A 23,536-nucleotide genomic window follows, 5' to 3' on the forward strand; every position below is an offset into this window, starting at 1 on the left:
ACATCGATTGGCGTAGGCCGTAGCGTATCGTTATACCGTACAATAGACAAAGGGTTAAGTTGACGATTATTCGTTATAAGAAAATATAATATATTATGAATTTTGCAGCAATGTGAAAATAGATTACGACAAAGCAATAATTGCTTACGGGGCAACCCAAGTTTTCTAATGCAGCTCGAAGACGGTGAATTCCCATAACACGGGTAAGTACAGCGCAATTATTTTTTACTCTAGTATACTTAAAATGTAATGACGTCATTCTTTAGTTCCTCGTACCTACTGCAGGTGCCTGGTCATGCGACTTCGAAACATTTTTATTTTTGATAATAGTGTAAAGATAAACTTTTAACATCACTTATTTTATAATAATGTAGTGTTTTGAATGTTTAGTTTCGTTATAATTATTACATTGAACTAGCTAAAGTTTTGTGATGTGATTTTACTTCATTTTATGACATGTGATTAACGTAACCAATGTCGTTTGCCTAATCTAAATTGTTTTTAGGTGATCCTGAACAATTATTACCTGCCGCATGAGGTGAAAAAAAATACTCTATAAGATTTTACGCATGGAATGTAATGAAGTTAGAATGTCACCATCAATTTCCTAGGGTAAACAGTCTATTGTAGAAAAAAAAACTATCAATTATAATCTGGATGGCGAACCCTTTTGAGTAGGTATATTAATATTTTACTAAATAACTAAATGAATACTTTTTTAATCAATTTTTATGGGTAATGATTACTCTCTGGTGTTTGCTTTTCTCCATCGCCAACCACCACGTCTCGATACACATAGTCGAGCGTATACCATGGTGTACCAAACATTGGGCGTTTTTCATAGCTGTGCTAAGAGTGACACCTGTAGAATCTTCCCGATATCTCGATTGGCGTGCAAGAATGCATGATTTCTAGTCCAATTTAATCTATTATGGTCATGCCTCAATGAAAAAAGACCTTGCTCATCATATGACGTTTCAAACTTTTTGAAAGAAATAGTGCCCCATAGAAACCAAGTTACAATAACCGAGCGGGTATTAAAACTTACTCGTTTGTATACATTGATATAAGTTCCATGATAATACACCGTTTCATACAAAATCATACAAAATCACAATATTAAAGTGGGCAAGTTTTGCAGAATAGGTCAAAGACATCTTTCAAAAATCTCGAATAATCCTTTTTTTGCAATGTGGGTAAAGTTAATATTTAATTACTTGCTACAATATAATATAATATATATATTAGCGTTTTGGAAAGAAATGTTGTACAAAAATAACCCTTATTGCGATGTAGGCAGGGTTAATTTTTCAACCACATTTATCCACATTTTTATGTCCAGAGAGAATGATATTTGAATGAATGGATGGGACCTGTCAGATCTTGATTTCTATTAGCATCGTTTGCGAGGGTCCTTTCAATTTTTCAAATTGCGTATTCTCATATAAATGTTTGTATTCTATACAGGTGCCGTACGTAAACAAAAAGAACTGATGACTTCATTAAAATCTTGGATGCGGGCCGCACCGCGGCCAACATCGATTATTCTAACTCGGAGAAAGATCAGATGCGGTGCCTGGACATGCTCGCCACATACTGCGTGCAGGAAGCTAACCATGAAAAGAATATAAACATGAAACGGGATCTGTTCACCAAAGCCACACACCTATACACCACTGCCGACAAAATCATCATGTATGATCATGTAAGACGATACCTATTTTATTCAACCTAGTCAAATTTTGTTCAAATTTCTTTATATATAATAATATGAAGTGAACTTTACAATTTACAAGTTCAATCCATTCACAACATGACTTGGAAAAACAAAATGAAAACAACTGATTTTTCATTATACAACAGCCGAATTTACTTTACCGGCGAAAATGCTGTACATCTGTATTTTTTTTTTTGCAGAATCATCCTTTGGGCCGAGCATACTTGTGCTTGTTGGAGGGTGATAAAGTGGTGGACGGTGGATGCGCAATTCAATTTTGTGGTGAATCAATCTTCCAACAACATCCCCTCGCTGTTCTGGAAAGTGTGCATCGCTTTCAATAAAAAAGGACTACCGCAGCGCTCTCGGCTTCTACAGGGAAACTCTGAGAACCAACCCCAACCGCCTGGCTGTTCTCCGTCTCCGTTTCGGCATGGGCCATTGCTTTATGAAGCTAAATAATCAGGATAAAGCAAGGTTTGGGATACTTACATTGTTTTAAATATTTTTCACAGCAAACGTCAATCTGTGAAATGAGAATATACTCATCTCTCATTTAAAATAGTTCAATATAATAGTTTAAATATTCAGTTAAAATGAATATCTAGAATTTTTCAAAATTGAGTTTGCATATTTCATCAAAGATCCATTAATTCTCATGTTTTTTTAAGTTTTGTTGATTTACGGCTGAATGCCATGTGCCAAGTGCAATTTTGCATTATCCATCTTATATTCAAATTCTAAATAGTCATGACTCATGACTCTGGATCCAATTGGTAATGCAAGTGGCTAAACATCCATTTCTCATAAAAAAAATATTTTATATTTAAAATATATTTTTCAATGAAAAACCATTATAGTGTAACAATAATTTAACCCTGATCATCCACAGATACGATTTCTAGTGCGCATGAATTACACAACTGATAAACATTCTACGAATAATGTTTGCTTTATAATAATTATTGACCTAAGAATAAGGTAGTATTATTTTGAAATACGCCATTTCTATTGGCATTTCCCAGTGGCTAAGCCACAACATACGACCGTAGCCATAACCATAATCTAACCTAACTGAAAAAAAATATTTTTTTAAATCGGTACATGTTCAAACACGGGCATTACCATGATCTTACTCCCTACTTCATTTATCATTTGTCAATTTATGGCTACGGCCGTATGTTGTAGCTTAACCACTGGGAAATGCCAATAAATATGGCGTATTTCAAAAAATAGTACCTTATTCTTAGGTCAATAATTATTATAAAGCAAACATTATTCGTAGAATGTTTATCACATTTGAATGGTCAAAGACATAGCTTATAATTAGTGTCTTTAGAATTATCTTGAAATGTGTTAATCGTGCCAATTTTTTAATAATAAAATGCCTAATTTTTGTTAAATTTGGGATCACAAAGATTATTAAATATAATTTTTTATCGTAAATATGTCACTATATAATGTTAACATTAATTTTACTAATGGTTTTGTAAATGCGTTTAAAAATTAATGAATCTAAAAAATATTAATACCACTGCACATGGATGTACCGAAATATGACTATATTCTAAAACATTAGAGCGAAAAGTTTAAAAAAAACTATTTTATGTAATAAAAATACTTTATGCAGTCATCAAATGTTTAAAATAAATATAAAGGATAATAAGGCTTCAAAACTATATAAATAGATTATCTAAAACGTTTAAGGAATGTCCAGGATTATGCTCTGAATATACCTAATAGGTTGAGCAAATGGCTGACATCCATTTCTCGTAAAAAACAAAATCTGTCAATACAAACCTCTACTCTGTGGAGGCCCATATGATCCTATTAGGATCGGACATGGTCGAAAGAAAAAAGAAAAAGAATACCATAAAAGCTCCATTTTTACCTACGCTGAGCATGTGGGCCGTTAAGTCTCTGTAAAGAAAACATGAAGAAATTATATGAACCTATAATTATGTCTGATTAATAAAATTACATACTTAATGTAAATATTATGATATAAATTTCATATATCACATGAGTATGAAATGAAATTTATGAGGAAAAGAATAAAATCCTTTCTACATAAATTTTAAAAAGATCTCATTGCTCCATCTATCTAGTAATCATAATAGTAATTCAAGAACCTTGTCTATCCGCTTAATTCAGCAGGGTGAAAATTTTTCTCAGTTCAGTTCATTCAGTTGTCTTGTAATTTGTTTTCAGGATTACAATCCAAGTCCAATAACAACACAGAGAATCAGGGGTTGTGTGCGGAGAACTGTTACTAACTTGCACGAGAAACCGCGACCAGGCTACGCAGTTTGCACTTTCTGCATTTGTCCTGCCGCACTTTGGCCTCGAGCAGATGTATATCATTTTATCGGGGGGATTCAGAGAATGTATGTATATTTTATATCATATTTGTATAGGCGTACAGTTAAAAATATATTTTTTACTGGCCGTACAATCCGATGTGGATCTCGGCTGCCTCACGAAGAGGTCTCATAAAAGATATTTTTTACAAGAAATATATGATCGTTTGCTCAACCTATTGGGTCCACAGCTTAACAGTTGATATTCCTAAATAATACACGTGATTTAAGAATGTAACAGTCTTCATTGAAAATATTTAACTTGGAACAGCCTCAGTAAAATACCCATTCGAAAAATCTTGGATCTTCTCAAGCTGACTCAGCTGGCATGCGATAAATCTAGGGTTGATTCCCATGTCATGTTCTAACATTTTTATCAATTAGGTTTGTTTCTGAACCTGTTTTGAGTTATGTATGGAAGATTGATGAATGTTTCATTGTTAAATCTTGTGTAACATCTTGAAGAATCTATAATTTAATTTAAACTATTAAAAAGTACTAGTATGTCAGTACGAAAATTCGAAGAGATCCTTATGCTATCTATGAATCAAAATTTGTATATAATAGAATATGGTCTGGTATTCACCACTTAAGAAAATTGCTTTACAATAATTGTTTTGTTCACCCATACGCACTTGCGGCAGGCCGCTGCGGCTAGCCGGCATACAAAAAACGATATGCGGCAGGCCGCTTCGGCTAGCCGCAAGTGCGTATGGGCACTAAGCTTTTTATCAAGTCAACATCATCAGCCGGGGTCGATCTACAGTTGGATGAAGGCCTCCCTTAGCTTCCTCCATTTTTCTCGGTCCATAATTCTTTACTGCCACATACATCCTTCTTCTTGGTCGTTCACTCATGGCTGAGGATCGTGACCACTTTTTAATTTTGCCATCCAACTTTATTGCTGAGTTTTTTCTTATTTTTTTATCAAATATGAGGACTGAAATTTATGTTCTAGTCTATATTATTATAATGTTGTAATTATTATTGTCAATACTGTATGGTGGGCGAATTTAAATAATTCATGCAAAGCCAATGTATAAATATATTAAGTTGTTTTATTGTATTCAACAATTATTCCTTCACTGGGCCTCCCAATGTTTCAAAAATGTCATAAAGGCTCAACCAAACAACTACGAGATAAAAAAAATTCTTGGATCACTATACGCTAAATCTACCTTTCAATCTTAACGAGATGTAGCTCGTGCACATCTCAAGAAAGTCACCGATCAATTCCCAGATGACATCGAAGCTTGGATTTAATTAGAGCAGTCTGATTTGCAGTTATATCATCCCATTTTTTATTAATATACAAGACATAAACTTTCATTTTTAAAGATATAATAATTATGTATAACCATCTTAGTCATTTTGTCATGTGTCTTTGTTTCATCGTTGATACTAGATAGATCAATATACACCTCAGAGAAGAGGTGTTTATTATCTGCATTGTTAAACTTGTAAAACAGTTAAGAGATTCAGATTCACAATTCACCAAGCACGTCTTTATAGCGAGCAGCAGCCATATTGTAGATCCAATCCATGGTCCGAAATATGTGTATCTATATGACAAGGGTGATCGACTAAATCTCATGGAGCAATTTGGGATAAAAAAAGTGTATTCTAAAAAAGTCTATGTGGATGTTAATCTGTAAAAGACTTGTTTTCGCAGGGCTTAATTGAATTTTAAAAACTAACCCAACACCATCTGTAAGTTGTCTTATTTCAATGAAAAAAATATGCATGACTGACAAAGTTTAATGTGCACTATTTATGGCAGTTCTTAACAGCCTACCTCCACCCTTCACCACTGCTATCTATCCCCAAGGCTTTCTATGCAATGTGCTGCTCACCCATCTAATGGTTAAACAATCAATGAAATGTAAAAACAATAAATTATTGACTACGTAGTATACGTTTATACAGCAAATATTTTAAGTAATATTCTGTATAAAATCTATATCACGTTTGCTTAATCTTATCAATGCTTTTTTGTTTGCAGTATGAGAATTGTTTGAACAAATTCCACGCTCACCATAATGTGGATGATTTGATTTACATGGCCCGAGCTGTGTCGTATGCGAATCGACTCCAGGAAGCCAATATAGCTTTGCTACGAGCCAGACGAGTTGGGCCTTGTAACGGCTCTCTACTCTACACCATAGTGCTCATCCTGGAAGAATGTCCGCCCACGTTTTGATTGGTCACAGAAGTTTATTACTTTCAATACTTACCTATGTAACTACCTACCCACAGAAAATTGATTAATTTTTGTATCATAAATTTCATGATTTTTCCTTTATAACATTGATGATTTATTGTAATATATTTAGACCAAGCAAAGAAATTACACGTTACACCTCCTTACATTTTTAAGTTTAAGTCGACCACCCAGTTAAGTACCTCTTGGATTGATGATTGATAATAGAAAGGTAGTTTAAAGTATTTTAATAAATAATTGATGTTTTATGATAAATGTTGAATTTCATTTTTTCACCCTTTCCTTTGCTCAGCTGTTAAGTTATAAGATATTATTATATTCGCAGAGAGCATAATATTCATAGACTATAGATACATCTAGACGCCACCCGTTGCATTGCTAAATTAAGCTGCGTGCCATGCGTTTGGTTTGTGGGCGAGCGAACGCATTCGTCTACAAATGTTCGAGACCATAGACCATTTCGGTAGTGCTCGCACTAGACGCTCAGAATTAAAATATAATTTTCTATTTTCGTCTAAAAAGAAATATTTTTAAACCCACGCAGCCAGGTTTTGCATACAAACTTAAAAATTAAATAGCGCGCTGAATACAGATGAAAAGACAAAAAAGAATCATGCACTAACGTTCACTACCAACGCACTAGTGTTTACAATTTAAATTTTGAAAAAAATCCAAGTTTAGTGACACAAGTATCCAGCATTTAGCTGGGTCACCCAAATTGAAATGCAAATAACCCCCTTAATGTGCGTGCACAAACGAAAAAAACGCGTGCACTAACGATGCACTAAAAAAAAGTTGAAAATTCAACATTGGGTGACCAAACGTTTAGCTGGAACACCCAATTTGAAATTGGAATTTTTCGGTTATTATAGGTGCACAAACGAAAAAAAATCATGCACAAACAAATGCACACAAAAAAAGTTGGAGTTTTAACATTGGGTGATCCAGGTAAATGGACCTAAAATTAAGGCACAATCGATAAAATTACCTACCTATACATAACTCAACCTCCATGTCGTCTACCTATCTTCGATTATAGAAATAAATTAATTTTAATTTGTGAATAACTTTGATCGTTCTATAAAAATGTTATTTGCACTCTTACGAGCGTATTTTTTATTATTTTATCATAATATAGTGATTTCGAAGATTTTGAGATTCGTTGTAAATTTTATTTATACTTAAAATGAATAGTATGCATATTCTGGTTTCGATCAACTTCCTGGTCAAGGCCGAGTGCCGACTGTTAAACGGTTGGCTAGAATTGTTTTTGATTTCGACATTCTCTCGAAATCCGCCGGTCTCGGGAGTTGGGCGTTGTGTCATAAAGGTAGTGTCACCCGCTTCACCATGGATAACAGCTCCATGGACGAGTTTTGCGGTTCCAAATTTTGGGTATGTATTAACTTATTTTGATAACAATGCAATGACATTCAAAATATTCATATCATTCCCTCTATGAATACATGAATTTTGTATGTGACACTCACGTGTATTTTTTTTTATATATATAGTTGACATTTATTGACATTACGAGTGACAATAAATTTCGTAATTTTAAAATAAATTAGTCTCTAATTTAGGTACACCGAGTGAGATTTAAATACGCTTGAGGTATTTGGTCTATGTAAACTTTGTGAAGATTGACAGATTGCACAATACTTGAAAACATTTAAAAACATATAACCATCATCCTTATTTTTTAAATTTATGAATACGAGAGTTATTATTGCGAATAATGACAATCTCTTGGCTGCAAGAAACTGTTTTGTGTTACAATTATTGTAATACTTTCTAATTAATTTGTTGGAATTTCTGTCATTTATCCATATTTCAGTGATCGATGTAAACATATTATGATTGTGAAATCGGTTCTTGTTAAAATCTGTCAAAAAGTAAAGACAATTCTCTCCATAAATTCACTTTAAATACTATCTATCCTCGAATAACAATATTTTATTATACGGAACTCTCTGGAAGTTCAGTCAAAAAGTTAGGTTATAAAAGCAATCAATATTGTAATAAACTGTATAGTAGTATCTCAAACTAAAATTCATTATCTAATACATTTCAACATCTCTGATTTTTCTTTAACTTGAAAGGTTCGATTATATTTCATAAAATAATTGAAATGTCATTTATGCACCCTCAAGGGCAATAACCCCATGTCATGTTTGTTTTGATCACAGGATGTCAGTGCCCAGTACTGGGAAGTCTTTGTGATTTTTATTTTTAGCTCGGCTATCCTTACGTACAGTAACTAAATAAACCAGTAATTTTATTTAGAAAAAAACTATTAAGTAAATTGGTCAAATAAAATATAATGTATCCACATTCAAACACTTCATAATTAGTACAACATTACTTTCTAGTGTCAATTATAAAATAACCTCATGACATTTACTACACATTTGAATGAATTTAGAGCTCTCTTTTCATTTGTATTGTGTAAATTTTGTGTTTTATCCATTGTTATTGTTGTTATTTAAAAAATCCATTGTATCTCTAATAACAAATAATCATAATACCTATGTCAAAATAATATGTTGAAATCTTAAAACATGTGTGCATATAAATTATTGTGACGTATTTCTTTATGAACACTATCAATAAGTACCTAATATATTATTTATTTACCACATAAGATATTCAATCAAATTTTAACGTATTTTTGATTTCATAAAGTTAATTGAAATTGTTCATAAATAAACCAGCAGTAAAGCTTACTTTCGATTTAAGTTATATAAAATTTTAGGTACTGTTCAGTTATCAGGAATACAGTGGAAAACACATTTTGAAAATAGCCGATAAACTGGATTATTTGTTAGGCCAACCTAACTAAACCTAACCTAACCCAACCCAACCTAACCTAAACTAACCCAATCTAACAAATAATCCAGTATATCGGGTATTTTTAAAATGTGTTTTCCGCTGTATTCCTGATAACCGAACAGTACCAAATTTTATTTAGATTGGATCTTCTTTCTCGAATTCTGTAAAATAATATATAGTAAATGTGCCGCAGAGGTGGACATGAGATTTTACAACTTTCTTTTTTAGACTAAACCAAACATAACCTAACCTAATCTAACCTACGCCAACCTAATATTACCTTATATAATCTTAGTTTGTGATAATGGTGTATCAAAATGTATGAAAATTTCAAATTTTCAATTAACGATTAATGGATCGAAAAGCCGATGCGCCGACAGAAAAAGGTATTTATTATAATTGTCTACATGGAATAAATTGTTTTCGTAAAAAAAAATTATAAAAGCTCGTGTCCACCTCTGCGGCATAATTACCAAAATCTGATATTTAGTTACCGAGATTTTTATTCCCAAATATCGATATGTCGATTGCCAAGGAAAATGTCTTGCACATGTAAAAGTATCATTTCCACAAATAATAATTAGTAATGGAGTCATCCAAATGGCCGGATAAAAGTGTTCCCCGTTAATTTAAGGAATCGCCACAACATAATATATGCATGTACATAATTTGATTATTAACAAGGAACCATTGATATGGAGCTATCTTTTCAATGTGTAATTTTCACTAGATTTTCATTTGTTTTTTGGTCATCTGTCATTGACTTCAAAATAATGTTTTTAAAATTGGAAGTAGGTAAAAGACCCGTACGCATTTTAGGCTTTAGTTTTTGGAAAATGTAAAATTATACTTTTTTGTTAATAACACCGACATGGGATTTTTGTACGGATGACACAGATAAAGATATATCTTTGAATTACATCAACACAGATATTAAAAGTTATTATTATACATAATAATGTACTGTGCAGGGGATTATTTTAATGATTAAATTAATCAAATCATTTTCGGCTTAATATTTTTGATTGGATGATCATGCACTCACTGTGTTAACTTTGATACCTATAATCTTGTTGATAACAATTTCTTACTAGCAAAACGGGGCTTCCTCTGAAACTAATGAATTGTCTGAAATTGTCTGAATTGTCTGTTCCTCAGAACTGTGAATATAATATCATGATGTAAGAATATCTTCCGTCAATTTACTCAAATACGTGTACCTTCAATTTTTCGATAATTTATTCTTTTGAATGGTTTCAATGTTTTTTATGCAATATTTTTATGAAAACTATGATCGTGTTATACTATTCAAAATGACAATTATTCTAAGCTATAACTTGACAGTTTTCATTAGCTGTCAAATCAACTGTCATTCGATCTTCACTCTTTAATAAATAACCTGAAGCTGAAATAAGTGTTGCCATTGTTATTTAGGTTGACTATAGTACAAAATCTTCACAAGTTTTAAAATTGCACATGCATGGACTTATTGTTGTGAATTTTAACCATAGACATACATAGATATACACTGAACTTATAAGACAATAAAAATCAGAAGGCTTCTAGCTTTCGCCATATTATGCATGCATGTTAAAATTATCCTACTGAAAACATTAAACAAACTATTAGTAACATTGACATAGCGAGTTTCGTGCACCCCCCAACCCCCCTTCATCACACCAAACTAATGTTTTTAATGATCATTAAAAAATCATGACTGAAACTGTTTGCCAGTATTTGATAGTGCGGTTTTAAGATGATCTACAAGAAAAAAATAGTGATGAGAGCATATCATTTTATAAGTATTATTTTTTACCTGAAAATTAAATTAATTATAATTAATATAAATGTATAGGTGAATCAGTGAACAGTGGTAACATAGGCGATTCACGGATGTATTGGAATTGTTTGCTGTAATGTCTGTTTCTATGCTAGCAAAAAATTTCACTACAATACTGTAAAGCGTTTTACTGTGTTGGTACCCATGGTGCCACTGCATACTGATTTATATTTACTTCAAAATCTAAGTCCACATCTAATCACTTCATCGCCCACTTTCGTTTCAACTTTTAAATTCTGGTTTTACACCGAGAAGTTTTGTGCATGCGTCAAGAAGAGGAATTTGTTTTGCTGTCTACATGGTTCATCAAAGCTTTCACTTCGCCAAGTCTAATCTATGGTTAAATCATAGATAATACACCACGGAGTATACGTTTTATAACTAACACTTTTTTTTCACTTTTTACTACACTTGCCTGATTACCTCACATAAAATTAGATCGAATGGTATTCACTTGTATTAATATATATAATAATAATTAAATAAATGGATAATATATGTAAAAAAAAAAGTATTTTTAGAATACATTACATCATTTTCATCCTAGAGCCAGAGTGGAAAGTTATGAAGTGTATACTCTACTTTGCATTATCAATCTTCACATATTAATACATCAAAATTTTAGTTCAAAATACTATAACTCCGATATTAATATTCAAATTCTAGAACTTATCAGAAGCTTATCTTTTATAGTAGTTCAGCATGACAAAGCTAAATAAATCAACATTGTTATATTTATCATTTATCCAGAAGTGCCATGAAATATTTCTTATATTATAGAAAATGATTTTGCGGTTATTTCCTGATTATCTAACTAATCATCATGAATGATATCATTTTCCGCACCTTATCTGTATTATAGCTCCAATCAAAAAAATCATTCAGCAGATACCCAACTGCATGTTATATTCATCATATTCTCATTGTACTATATTTGAACTTATTTTAAAGAATATCGGTTTCCATAGGTCATAAATGATGTTTGAAGGTTTAATAACGCCTGTATGTGTGCATAAATTTACTGGCACCAATAGTGTATAAATTAAACTATCACGATAATAATTGTTTACAAGCAAAAGTGCTGACTTTCTCGCCAATTCCATTTTTCAAGCGGAAGCGAGACGCTTTGTTCTCATTGTATGGTATTATTTGATAGGTTATGAAAATTGATAAACGTCATAATGCTCCGCCCAGTTTGGTTCGTATTTTTTCCGGCAGATGTTACAACTATAGCCTGAAAATTCAGAAGCTGCTGACCTTTTTTCATCCATACATGCAATTTTGCAACTTGCACGATAATACATACCTACTGTCAGCTGTAAATCCATGCATGTGTAAACGGGCTTTAATATTCAGATGTATAATATTCGAACCCAGTGGTGTAGTAAATCTATTTTGGTCCTATGTAAAAATCATGCAGACAATTATTCCATGTTACCAAATATAAGTTGCTATTAATGCTACATTTCGTCGTTGTTACTACGTTGTTTATAACTGCACGTAACTGAGTGATGTTCATATTTGTAGAGTTTACCACCTTAACAATCTTCACGCTTCACACGCTTGCTAAATAATTTAAAATCTCATAACAGAAATAACATATAAGGCTCCGTGTATTTATTGTCCAAATTCATTGGTCCAACTGAATTTCTTTCATTACCTGCTATGATTTTTAATATACTGAATATTCTTTCAACTCTAGCCACAATTATTATGTTTTACTTTTTAACCTTTATACCTAAAACTATACAAACAATATTTAGTTATACGTGGTGAGAATTTTCTAATCTATTGACTTTGTATAGGGTTCATTATTAGGTAGTTTTACATAACGTTGACATCTTTATCCGTTATTATGCCTAGTCCAGACCAAGATACAGTAAACTCCCAATTATCCTTGTACAAATTATCCAGTTTGCGGATTATCTGTGCATGAATTAATTTTTTTTTTAATTACTCGCTTTCATGTTTACGTGACCTATAAGTGCATGTGTTGGTGTTTAGATGTTTGAAGCGGGTGGGGAGGGTGTCTGGAAAAGCGAAAAAACCAAGATAATTTAAGGGGGAAGGTGTTCCATGTCAGCTATTTTCTGGTATTTTCAGAGGTTAAGCCTGAATAGTACGTAAGATTTGTAGAAAAACTATTTATATCATTATGAAGCTTATTCATCGTCAAATATTTATGTAAAACATTTGATAACTACATAAAGTATTTTTATGACGTAAAATAATATTCTTTGAAACCGTGAAACGTGATAATTGAGAACGAAGCCATATTTTTGTGACATTAATAGGCTGTGATGATGACAAATTTTTCCCTTAATTATTATCTCAAACGATTTATTATAGATAGTTGTAATGTTATAAAACATAATGTAGTAAAATATATTCAGTATAATTATAATATTTGCAGTTTCTATTGGTTCTAAATCTAATGGAAGCGAGTGGACATTTTGTTATTTAAATATGCTACAATTATAGACATACGAAATAATATAAAGCTACGTATCAGAAGGTTTATCATTAATCATTGAATAAATGATGAAATATCTTGTTAGTTATAAATTTGTAATACTAAATAGAGACCTTTTTAAAACAACTGTTTCCACGAAATATTCGACCATCTTGATATCCGCCAGACCCACCTGCGAATTGGTGTATGATGTATGGAATCTTTAGCTGGTATTATTTTAACTTTATATGACCAAAAAAATACGCCAACACACAAGTATTGTACAAAAATATGTTTATAAAAGTGAATGCTACAAATTGAACACAAAAATAGGCGAAACAAACACAAATTCGAACATATTATTCAAAAGGAAAACATATTTTGACATTTGAGGACAAAACAAAAAAAAATCTGAAGAAATTTGTATTTGCGTCAATTCTACGTTATGTCATACTAAATCATACATTATAATTTTTAACACTGTTGCAATCTATTTTGCCTAATATTGCAACATAGCAATCAGTTTTCTGTCCCTTTCTATAACTATCTCCCTCTACATTCAAAATAATTATGATTGTAGTAGGTATGTATTTTATAAATTGTGATAGATTTTATTTTATTTCAGTGACATATATCGGGTCGTCCAGTATTGCCATATCTACTAAAATATTATTGAATTGATATTTTAGTAAATAAGAGAATGAAGTTTTTCACCATTTGTATCTACTATTAGTTTTACTATTTTTATTTAATAAATAATACACATGAGGTTTTACGAATTTCACATTTGTTATTAAACATACTTACATAATTTAGAACACCCCAAACACATCGCGAAGTAAAAATATCTATATTTTTTACTTAGCCAAAATTATGAATCAACATAGGTTAGGTACCTACTGATGTTTATATTACAGAAAATTTAACTTTTACTAAATTATGAATTTGCGAGATTATAATAATACAGATGATTTTAAAGAATACTTTCATCAAATAACATAATAATGGATGCCTGTACTTACATAATATTTTCCAATGTAATTTTTTTTTTAAAAACTAACTTTAATTTCGAAAGTTTAGCCTGGCAATACTATGAACGTCATTTATTTCAGCGGGAATGCGAAATTTTCATCCTCGGTTTTTGACATAGGTACCTAACAATATTATCACAATTATTTATATCGATTGTACTTACAAAAAATGCCACGAACTCACTATCCGATGGCTGGAAGTTCCAAAAAAAGACGTAGGAGAAAAGATGGAAATATTAATACATTAAAAACACAAAGGTTTGAAATTATTATTTTATAATTTGACATAATTATACATAGTTGAAAAAACCACATTTCACAGAAAATTTTGGTTCACAATATTTATTTATCTTGCAAAAGGAAGTTTTGCGTATTACTTATTAATACACACAATTAAGTATAATGATCATTTGTACTTATATTATTTTTATATTATGTTTGTGCCATGTCTTATTCGAAATTAGTGTGTCTGTGACAAAAATTATAATCTGGTACAATAATTAATAGCAGCTATACATTTTGTTTTCTGTTAACTATCTACTAAACTAATATTTTTGAATGTATTATAGTATTGATATATTGCCGAAGACTATGCCTGAGCATGGAAATCCTCAAAGCATACTACCTGAACCAGAATTTCATCCCACATTTGAACACGAACACGAAGAATTTATTATAGAAAATGAAATTGAAGATTCAAGCCCTAAATTCCGTGTAGAAGGCCGTAGAATTATAGACTTTTCATATTTTTTCCAACAACTTCAATTAATTAGCCACCATGATTCTCCATTTAATTGTAATTTATCACATTTAGAAATTTTTGGGGAAAATCGGGATAACTTTAGTAGTACATTTTTTATTCAATGTAAACTTTGTGGTAAAAAATTAAAATTATATACCACTGAAATGAACAAAAACAAAATGAATCTGTGTGACGCATTTGTATCCAGTATAATCAGTATCGGCAGTGGATTTTCAAATCTGGAAGAAATGTGTTCAGCAATTGACGTACCATCGATTACAGCAAGAACATACAGAAAGAGTCAACAGAAGGTGTACGAGTGGTTTGAAGAAACCAAAAATAAGAGTATGGAAAACGCTGCGAAAGAAGAGCGACAACTTGCAATCGAAAATGGTGACGTCGATTCTTCTGGTATTCCCATGATATCAGTTGTTGCAGACGGCTGTTGGTCGAAACGTTCATACAGATGCAATTATTCCGCAGCATCTGGCGCTGCCACGATCATTGGTCAAAGAACCGGAAAGATTTTGTACATGTCAGTGAAAAATAAATATTGCGATTTGTGCGCCAAAGCTAAAAATAAAAATATCCCTGCTCAACAACATAAATGCTTTTTAAATTATACCGGTCCGTCAGGTGGAATGGAATCTACAGCAATATTAGAAGGCTTTAAAGAATCTATTAATACACATGGATTGATTTATTCAAAATTGATTGCTGATGGAGATTCCAGCACATACAAAAAAATTCTTGATTGTCACCCTTATCCGAATGTAACTGTCGAGAAAGTTGAATGTAAAAACCATTTAATTAGAAATTATTGTGGCAAAATAGAGGCATTAACCAAAGACACAAGATATCCCTTGAATGTAAGAAAAATCATTGCGTCAAGAAAAAGACGTCTGCGGAAAGCCGTCATAGGTGCAATCAAGTATAGAAAACTACAAGATAGTACTTTCGAAGAAAAGGTTATCGCTCTGAAAAAAGATTTATTTAATGGACCGCACCATGTTTTTGGAGACCATACTTCTTGTCTACCATATTTTTGTACAAATGAACCAAATACAGAGGACATGCTTGATGTAAATTATGTACCAGCATTAAAAGAATGCAGTCTATTTTCTCAATTAATGATATATAATTCTCGTTTGGTGCTAAATTCAAAAAGTTTAATTTATAATTTTTCTACTAATATTTCAGAATCTTTTAATAACATGATTGCAAAATTTGTAGGCGGCAAGAGAATTAACTACTCTCAAAGACAATCGTACATGGGACGATGTGCAGCGGCGGTAATCGCATTTAATACAAATAAGTTACATTGCACAATTCAAAAACAAGTTTATAAAAATAGCCCAAAAGCCTTCATAAATCGCTTAGAATCAAGAAGGTTGAAAATAAATAAAAAAAAAATAGGAAAATCTTGGCGAAAACCAATACATACTGTTCCTTTATCTAATCCAGATTATGGAGAGAGTTGCCAAAAACCTGATATGGACAAAAATCAATATCAATTGTTAAAAGAAACTTTTTTGAAAAAACTCAAACTGACAAACTATGAGAGGAGGGATATAGAAAGACGCACCGTATTACAATCTGAATGTGCAGAATGGCTAGAAAGGCGACGAAACCTTCTTACTGCCTCTGTTTTTGGTAAGGTGTGTAAGCGGCGAGAAAATACAAAATTTGGGCCTTTGGTAAAACGTTTATTATATAGCCAATCATTAGCCAACGTGAAAGCGGTAAAATATGGTAAAGAAAATGAATCAATAGCTTTACAACAGCTTAGTGTACAAGAACGGATTAAGATTGAGAGATGTGGATTGTTTATCGATGATGTGTATGATTTTATCGGTGCAACGCCAGATGGCATCAGCGATGATGATACAATTATTGAAATAAAATGTCCTTTCTCAGCTGCTGGAATAAGTGCAGATGAAGCTATTGTACAGAAAAAAATTAAATTTTGGAAAGTAGATAAAGACAGGAATATGGTAATAGATAAAAATCACGATTGGTACTTCCAGATTCAGGGGCAGCTTCATATTACTAAGAAAGATGTCTGTTTATTTGGAGTTTGGACGGGACATAATTTTCCTGTTAAAATAGAATTAATCAAAAAAGACGAGACATTTTGGATTGAAAAGATTGAAAAAAAGATATATCACTTTTATATGAATTGTCTACTGCCAGAAATAGTAGATCCCAGAACCAGTAGATCTATGAATATTAGAGAACCAGAAAGGCTGAATTTCTAAATTTTTATTTTAAATTTTATTATGCTTAATATATTTTCAACAAGTCTATATTACATCACTATTTTATAGTTCATCAAGATATATCTAATTTACTAATATAGTTTACTGTTACGAGACACCCAGAACGAGTGTAATTTTATGAAATTCAAAATAATATGTATACTTACATCTAAATAATGATACCTGCAGATCTTGCTGGCGATTCCACTGCGCCATATTTTGTATAAGCATTCGTCTCTGCAGCCGTGAGTTTTGGTTCCGTGTAAAAAGTACATTTTGTTCTCAAGGTCAAAAACCAAATTGGTTGTGCCAATGGCTTATAACCATTCCTCATAAATGATTATAACTGATATCACCTCATGATCAGTGCCACGCACGAGTTAACTCGCGGGATCTTTTAAACGTCATAACTTCTGAATGAACTGTTTGTGTATATTTTCTTAACAATATTTATCATTTTAGTGTGAAAATATTCACGTTAAACATGTTGATTTGGTAAATTTTCACAAATATTTATCATTCTATTCTTATTTCATATTTTTTAAGGGATTCATTTTATTCCAAAAATAACTGACCTACAAGTACCCACCTGGTAAAAATTGAATTTGGATTGGATGGAATTTCCTAGTAGATGTTCCAACTAAACAACATGACGCTTTCTATATATTATTTACTGTTAGTTTTGAAATTATTGTATTTGAAATAAATAATGTATCAATAATACACATAGAAATCAATAGATATATAAAATAGATATCACAGTTTAAAAATCAGAAAGATCAATGCATATTACCATTGTTTATGTTACAATATAAAACAACATTTATCATTGAACGTAGGTACCAAGAAAAATAGACTTCATTAAAATGTGTCAATATAGTATATACCCGATATAATTATATAAATTATTATATTGTTAATTACTCTGTGGGGTCCATATATACTGCTTCAATTGTAATTTAATTTTACAGTATAATTATTTATGTTAAGTACTTGATTTACTTATTATATGTACAAATGTAATATACTTACCTACTTATTAGGATATATCTTGGTGAATTTTAAAATAAGAGGAAATTAAATGGAGGTCATCGTGTCTAACTAGATGTCTAACTAGACGTTGTTAAGTCTTATATAAATATTTATACATTATTAAATTGTTTTTCTGTTTTTTATTGATGTAAAGACATGGCATGTATTCAAAGTAATAACAAATTAGCTGTGTACTATTTATTTAACTTATATTGAAACCCCAAGATTGATTTCGTCTTACGACATATTTTATTCTTCTAAGTTTTACTATGACATTGTAATATGAACCATGGATATAGTATAGTACTTAAAAAAATCAAAACTGGTAATATATTATTTCAATATTTAATAGTCAATTTTCATTTGAAGTCAGCATTTAATTACTGGTATAACACATAATTATTAACTGATATCTACAACTTCAGATGGACAAATTAATTGATATATCATATTATCAGTTTTCATTTCCTTTCAACAATGTATTCATTCTAGCAGCTATTTTAAATATCTTACTAGTTTTTATGTCATGGCACCTTACAAAGGCTCCGAGCAACCGTATACTGAGCTTCGAGAACAGATGTTTACGACGGATACTGGGTGTGCGGTAATTTTAGAAGTAACGGGAGATAAAAGAACGCACCAAATAGCCTCGCATCACGTTGAGAGTGAATACGCAACTTTGTACCTGGCCCGGCCACGTGCTGCGAGTGCCTGAAGAGAATCCCAATCTGGTTTGCCTGTTCTTCAAGCCAACCGGATTCCGGCGTCCTGGATGGCCGCTAAATACTATCTATATAGCATATCTGGCGGAGTTACGGGCTGCTAGTATGACCTGGAACGATGCAAAAAAACTAGAGTGACAGAGATTCTTGGAGGCGCCGCATTGTATCCATATGCTGCAACTAAGATGCAGATATAGCCGAAGAGAAGAATTAATATACAGCATCTAGAAAACTTAAAGTCTTTGAAATGGTGTTAGAAAGACAATGTTTCTAATATCAAAGTGATATTGAGGATGAAAAAGAAAAGACTTGGAGAGTAAGCTCTACCAAATGACATACCTGATATGATACAAGTAACTGATATGCAAAATTATATTATATTTTAGAATATTATGAATCAATTTAGCAACTTTTATATCATTATCGATAATAAATTTAGTGCAAAAATGTAATTATAAAATTGTTTTATTTTTTAAATATGTATGCGAGATAGACATAGCTATAGGTTACAAACATTAGTCACTTTATATTTACCTTTTGTAATTGTACTATTAAATCTATAAAATGGGTATATATGCTTGATGGTCTACGTCATAAATAATATTATATGAATCACGCCATGTTCGGATCGTACGCCGAAAGTCGGATTTATTTCATTATTAATTAAAAGATTTATTTCATTCCATCTTATTCATATGAAACCGTCGACAAGCAAAGATCTCGGTAGACATTTTCTCCATCTGCAAAAAACATAACATATGAACTGTTAATAGTGTGATTTTTAATCTTTTATAGTGTGCGACTGTTTGAAGAATGGTAATTAAAACGGATTAGTGATAATACAAAGCATCAAAAAAGATTGATTAACTAAAATAAAGTAATCAGGTAGGTAACATGTTTAATAACAACTAGAACGCCTTAGATTATATCAAACAAATAAATATGAAATCACAGGCATTCTCGCAATAACCTCTAAACTAACCACGCAACTAATGTAGACTAAGAAAACAATAAATTAACACTTGAATAATATATGCAAAACACACAGAATACTACTACAGTAATAAATAACATAATATTGTACTTACAGATAGTGTTTCTTATTCCTGATATAAAACACAATTCCTTCGTTAGGTATCTTGCAATTTGCTATCAACATAATCTGACAGCAGAGAGTTTTTTCTATTAGTCTATGGCCAAAAATACGGATTTACTTGGCCGGCTAAAAAAAAGATTTTAATATAGCAAGAACATTTTGAATATGCGACAAATAAATAAAAGTATATATAATATAGTTGTTAAAAAAATCTGTGTACATTATAAAATATATTTAATATTATAAATACATATATTTTTTAAATTCATGTTATAATTTGTAAACGACGAAGCACGTCAGCTAATACGCATAGTAAATGTTTAAACTTTGGTAATCAAATTCGAATGTGACAGAAAGAGAAAGAAAAACTTTTTAATCATATTAGCATGCGTAAAAGAGATGTAACATAATATCACTTTCACTTTAAAAATCATACCTAGTATTCAATGTCATAGTTCAACTTTAAATGAAAAAACAGAAACTCTAGGTAAGCATGTGTGCCCTTAAGGGAACGGGTATAAGAAATCTTACTGTTGATTATTACAACCAGAAAGGAGCATGGATGAATAGATGGATATTGTATGCGATACATGGAGTAACTTAATCTTGGTACAAAATAAAGCCAATAACACTCATTCGATCATGGACGAAAATTCTACCAAATGTAGAAAGTGAATTTTTGGATTCTATCGAGCCTGAGACAAGTAAAATAGTATCTGAAATATGTGAGCTAATGGCAAATTTACATGGCTTTGAAAATGTTGATAAAGAAGAGTGGTTAGAATATGATTCATATTGTGATTTATGTTCTCAAATAATGAGTGATGCGGATATTATTTCCAATCTCATTCAACCAGAAGAGAAAGAGAATGAGGCTAAAAGTGAGAAAGAAAAAATTATCAATCACATTAGTCATAATACGGCACTGACTACTGTTAACACTTTATTCGAGTGCATTGACCAATGGGAATTCGAATACATATAACTTTATAATAGCTCTTAGGAAAATTGATATTGGAAAATCATTAAAAGATTCCTGCAAACAAACTAAAATCACAGGCTTTCTTAATATATAATGAGTATTAAACATGTTAAAATAATAGTCTGCTTTAGAAATGTATAATACGTAGTATTTTAAAAAGAAAAACCATAGTTCGGATTATCCGTGTTTTTCGTTAATCCGTGCCGCCTCTTCTCGCCATTAGCCCGGATAATCGGGAGTCTACTGTACATCAGTTTGATGTACATATTAATATTGTATACAAACTCTCCGAAAATTATACATATCTAAGATGTTCATGAAACATTTAAGACCATTTAATATGTTTCGATACAAATGCCCATGCATTGTTCATATACCCACAGATGTTCTCAATCTGTACTAGACTTATATCTGTTTGTGCTTCATCTGTCATTCATTCGTTCTGTAACATTTATTTACTACAGTGGAAGATTTTCTGTGTGCAAAATGACAAAGGCTATTAGGCAAGTATGCCATCTGACCTCACCACTCCACCACTACTACCTAAGTATCGAAAAATCATTAATATTGGTTTAATAGTTTTTGAGTTATAAATTAACAAATAGAAACCAATAGACAATTTTATTAAGTACTTAGTAAATGTAGATATAAATTAAATAGATAGAGCCTTCATGCAAGCAATGAAGATTGCCTCTCATATAAAAATGCATTGTAATGATAAAGATACATCCAATTAGATAACAATGTCTCAACTGCACATTGTTGGACATTTAAAAGATAAAATCTTTATTTGACACTTGACTTCTTGTCATAATAGTAAAATGGTTATATTATGTTACCTAAGTGTTGGGAAATACCTGTGGAAATGGGCATTTAAATATTCTGGTAATTATAATACTATGTGAGTAATGATTCCATTACATTATGATGCACGTCGTGTACTGTCATGCTGTCACGGCGACAAATTCAGTCTATGGTTTTGTCATTCTGCAGAATATTTTGAACGATCACTATCTCTATACCTAAATTCAATGATGGAGAGTGCCAACTCTAATTTATTAGTATTTTGAATTATTATTCATTCTTCATGCTAATATCAATTAATTTTAACAGTTTCTACGTGTGCGTATGTTAAAATTACTTGCGATATTGCATCCATAGATAATATTTTGAACAGAACCCGAGCTGCAGACCATAGATAAGAGTCAACATTCTTATAGAAAATACATTGTGCCAACCGCTAAAAAAAAAACACGCGATTTTAACATGAATCACAAATGTGTTGGCATGTAGAAAATAATAAAAAACTTTCATTGAGTCATGCAGGTGTCGATGTAGTAGGGTACAACATGGGGTGACCTCATTGTTGTTCTGGTGATTTCGGCAGATTTTGCTAACTGACAGTGCTCGTTTAAGGTTTCAACGTTCAAAATGTGCCACCAAGAAAAACGATATAACACACTTTTTTCCCGTAGTGACATCACATGATAGTACGCGACGTGCATCATAATATATTTGAACCTTAACTAACAAATAATTAGGAAAATTAACTTAATTCGATCAACCAAACAAAACTTCAATATTTCAGATATTATATCACATGAAACAATAGGAACCGACACCTCCGGCTAATAATTCTAGGGAAGATAATAAAGAAGCACAGGTTCACTGAAAACATTATTCTGGCCAGCAAACTCTAGAATCGGTACCGCCAAGATAGTCAGTCAGTCATAGATCAGTCAAAGATGTGAAACTTGAAAAATAAATGGTATTAATTTAGTTATATATCTAGTGATATGATTTGTCGACTATCTTTTGGTATGATTGATAATTCTGCAGATTGTTCAATATTTATACTCTTCATAACGATTCAAATTGAAAGCATCATGTATGATTCATTTTAAATATTTTACTGTTCTACAATGAATGGACATGACTTATTTTGACAAGTATATTAAAGGAATATCCTTCCAAAACGATGAATATATAATATGTGATTGATATCAACATGATGAACTAGCATCATACCAAATACTAATTATACGGAATAGGTGCAAATAATGCTAATTGCAAAACAGTAGAGAGAATTCAATGTTTGCTCTTGTTAGCTGTAACAACATGTCATTGTTAACATTACACGTCATAAAAAATATTTTGGCATCAACAAGTTCCATTACATACTTTACCTTCCATATCTAGGCTAATGTGTATTATTAATACTATAACAATGTTATTATCATTACAAATAATT

General features: G+C 31.4%; 2 protein-coding genes and 1 long non-coding RNA gene across 8 annotated transcripts in view; 2 read left to right on the plus strand and 1 right to left on the minus strand.

The window, feature by feature from the left end:
* Nucleotides 1–283: 283 nt before the first annotated feature.
* On the plus strand, nt 284–6,550 carry LOC147078546 (RNA polymerase-associated protein CTR9 homolog). 2 transcript variants are annotated; one of them, XM_085957336.1, is made up of 6 exons: nt 284–331; nt 506–678; nt 1,468–1,705; nt 1,918–2,194; nt 3,929–4,104; nt 6,080–6,550. In XM_085957336.1, the coding sequence occupies exons 3-4, from the start codon at nt 1,568–1,570 to the stop codon at nt 2,059–2,061; spliced, it is 282 nt and encodes a 93-aa protein (XP_085813462.1). In that variant the 5' UTR covers nt 284–331; nt 506–678; nt 1,468–1,567; the 3' UTR covers nt 2,062–2,194; nt 3,929–4,104; nt 6,080–6,550. The 2 variants fall into 2 exon arrangements, with proteins under 2 accessions (XP_085813462.1, XP_085813460.1); XM_085957334.1 differs by lacking the exon at nt 284–331 and having other exon boundaries at nt 508–674.
* A 988-nt stretch (nt 6,551–7,538) lies between these two features.
* Nucleotides 7,539–23,536, plus strand: part of MRP (Multidrug-Resistance like Protein 1) — a 79,564-nt gene continuing 63,566 nt past the window's right edge. For all 5 annotated transcript variants that reach the window (XM_085960213.1, XM_085960216.1, XM_085960212.1 and 2 more), the window contains exon 1: nt 7,539–7,693. In XM_085960213.1, the coding sequence (XP_085816339.1) occupies nt 7,649–7,693 (45 nt within the window). In that variant the 5' untranslated portion in view covers nt 7,539–7,648. The remainder of the gene's footprint in view (nt 7,694–23,536) is intronic.
* LOC147078548 (uncharacterized) lies at nt 18,711–20,371 on the minus strand. The gene is made up of 3 exons (XR_015072181.1): nt 20,296–20,371; nt 19,742–19,947; nt 18,711–19,317 (listed from the first exon to the last, which is right to left on the minus strand). It is a non-coding gene; the product is annotated as an uncharacterized LOC147078548 (long non-coding RNA).

Source organism: Rhyacophila brunnea, unplaced genomic scaffold (genome assembly GCF_057557595.1).
Source record: "Rhyacophila brunnea isolate RB1 unplaced genomic scaffold, BYU_Rbru_1.0 scaffold_11, whole genome shotgun sequence".
In the NCBI taxonomy this organism is placed as follows: Eukaryota; Metazoa; Arthropoda; class Insecta; order Trichoptera; family Rhyacophilidae; genus Rhyacophila; species Rhyacophila brunnea.

What these genes read in the sequence shown, in the direction of transcription:
- LOC147078546 (XM_085957336.1), top strand. Translation starts at nt 1,568, where the DNA reads ATGCGGTGCCTGGACATGCTCGCCACATACTGCGTGCAGGAAGCTAAC. An exon ending in AAATCATCATGTATGATCAT is followed by an intron (nt 1,706 to 1,917) that starts GTAAGACGATAC and finishes TTTTTTTTGCAG; the next exon opens with AATCATCCTTTGGGCCGAGC.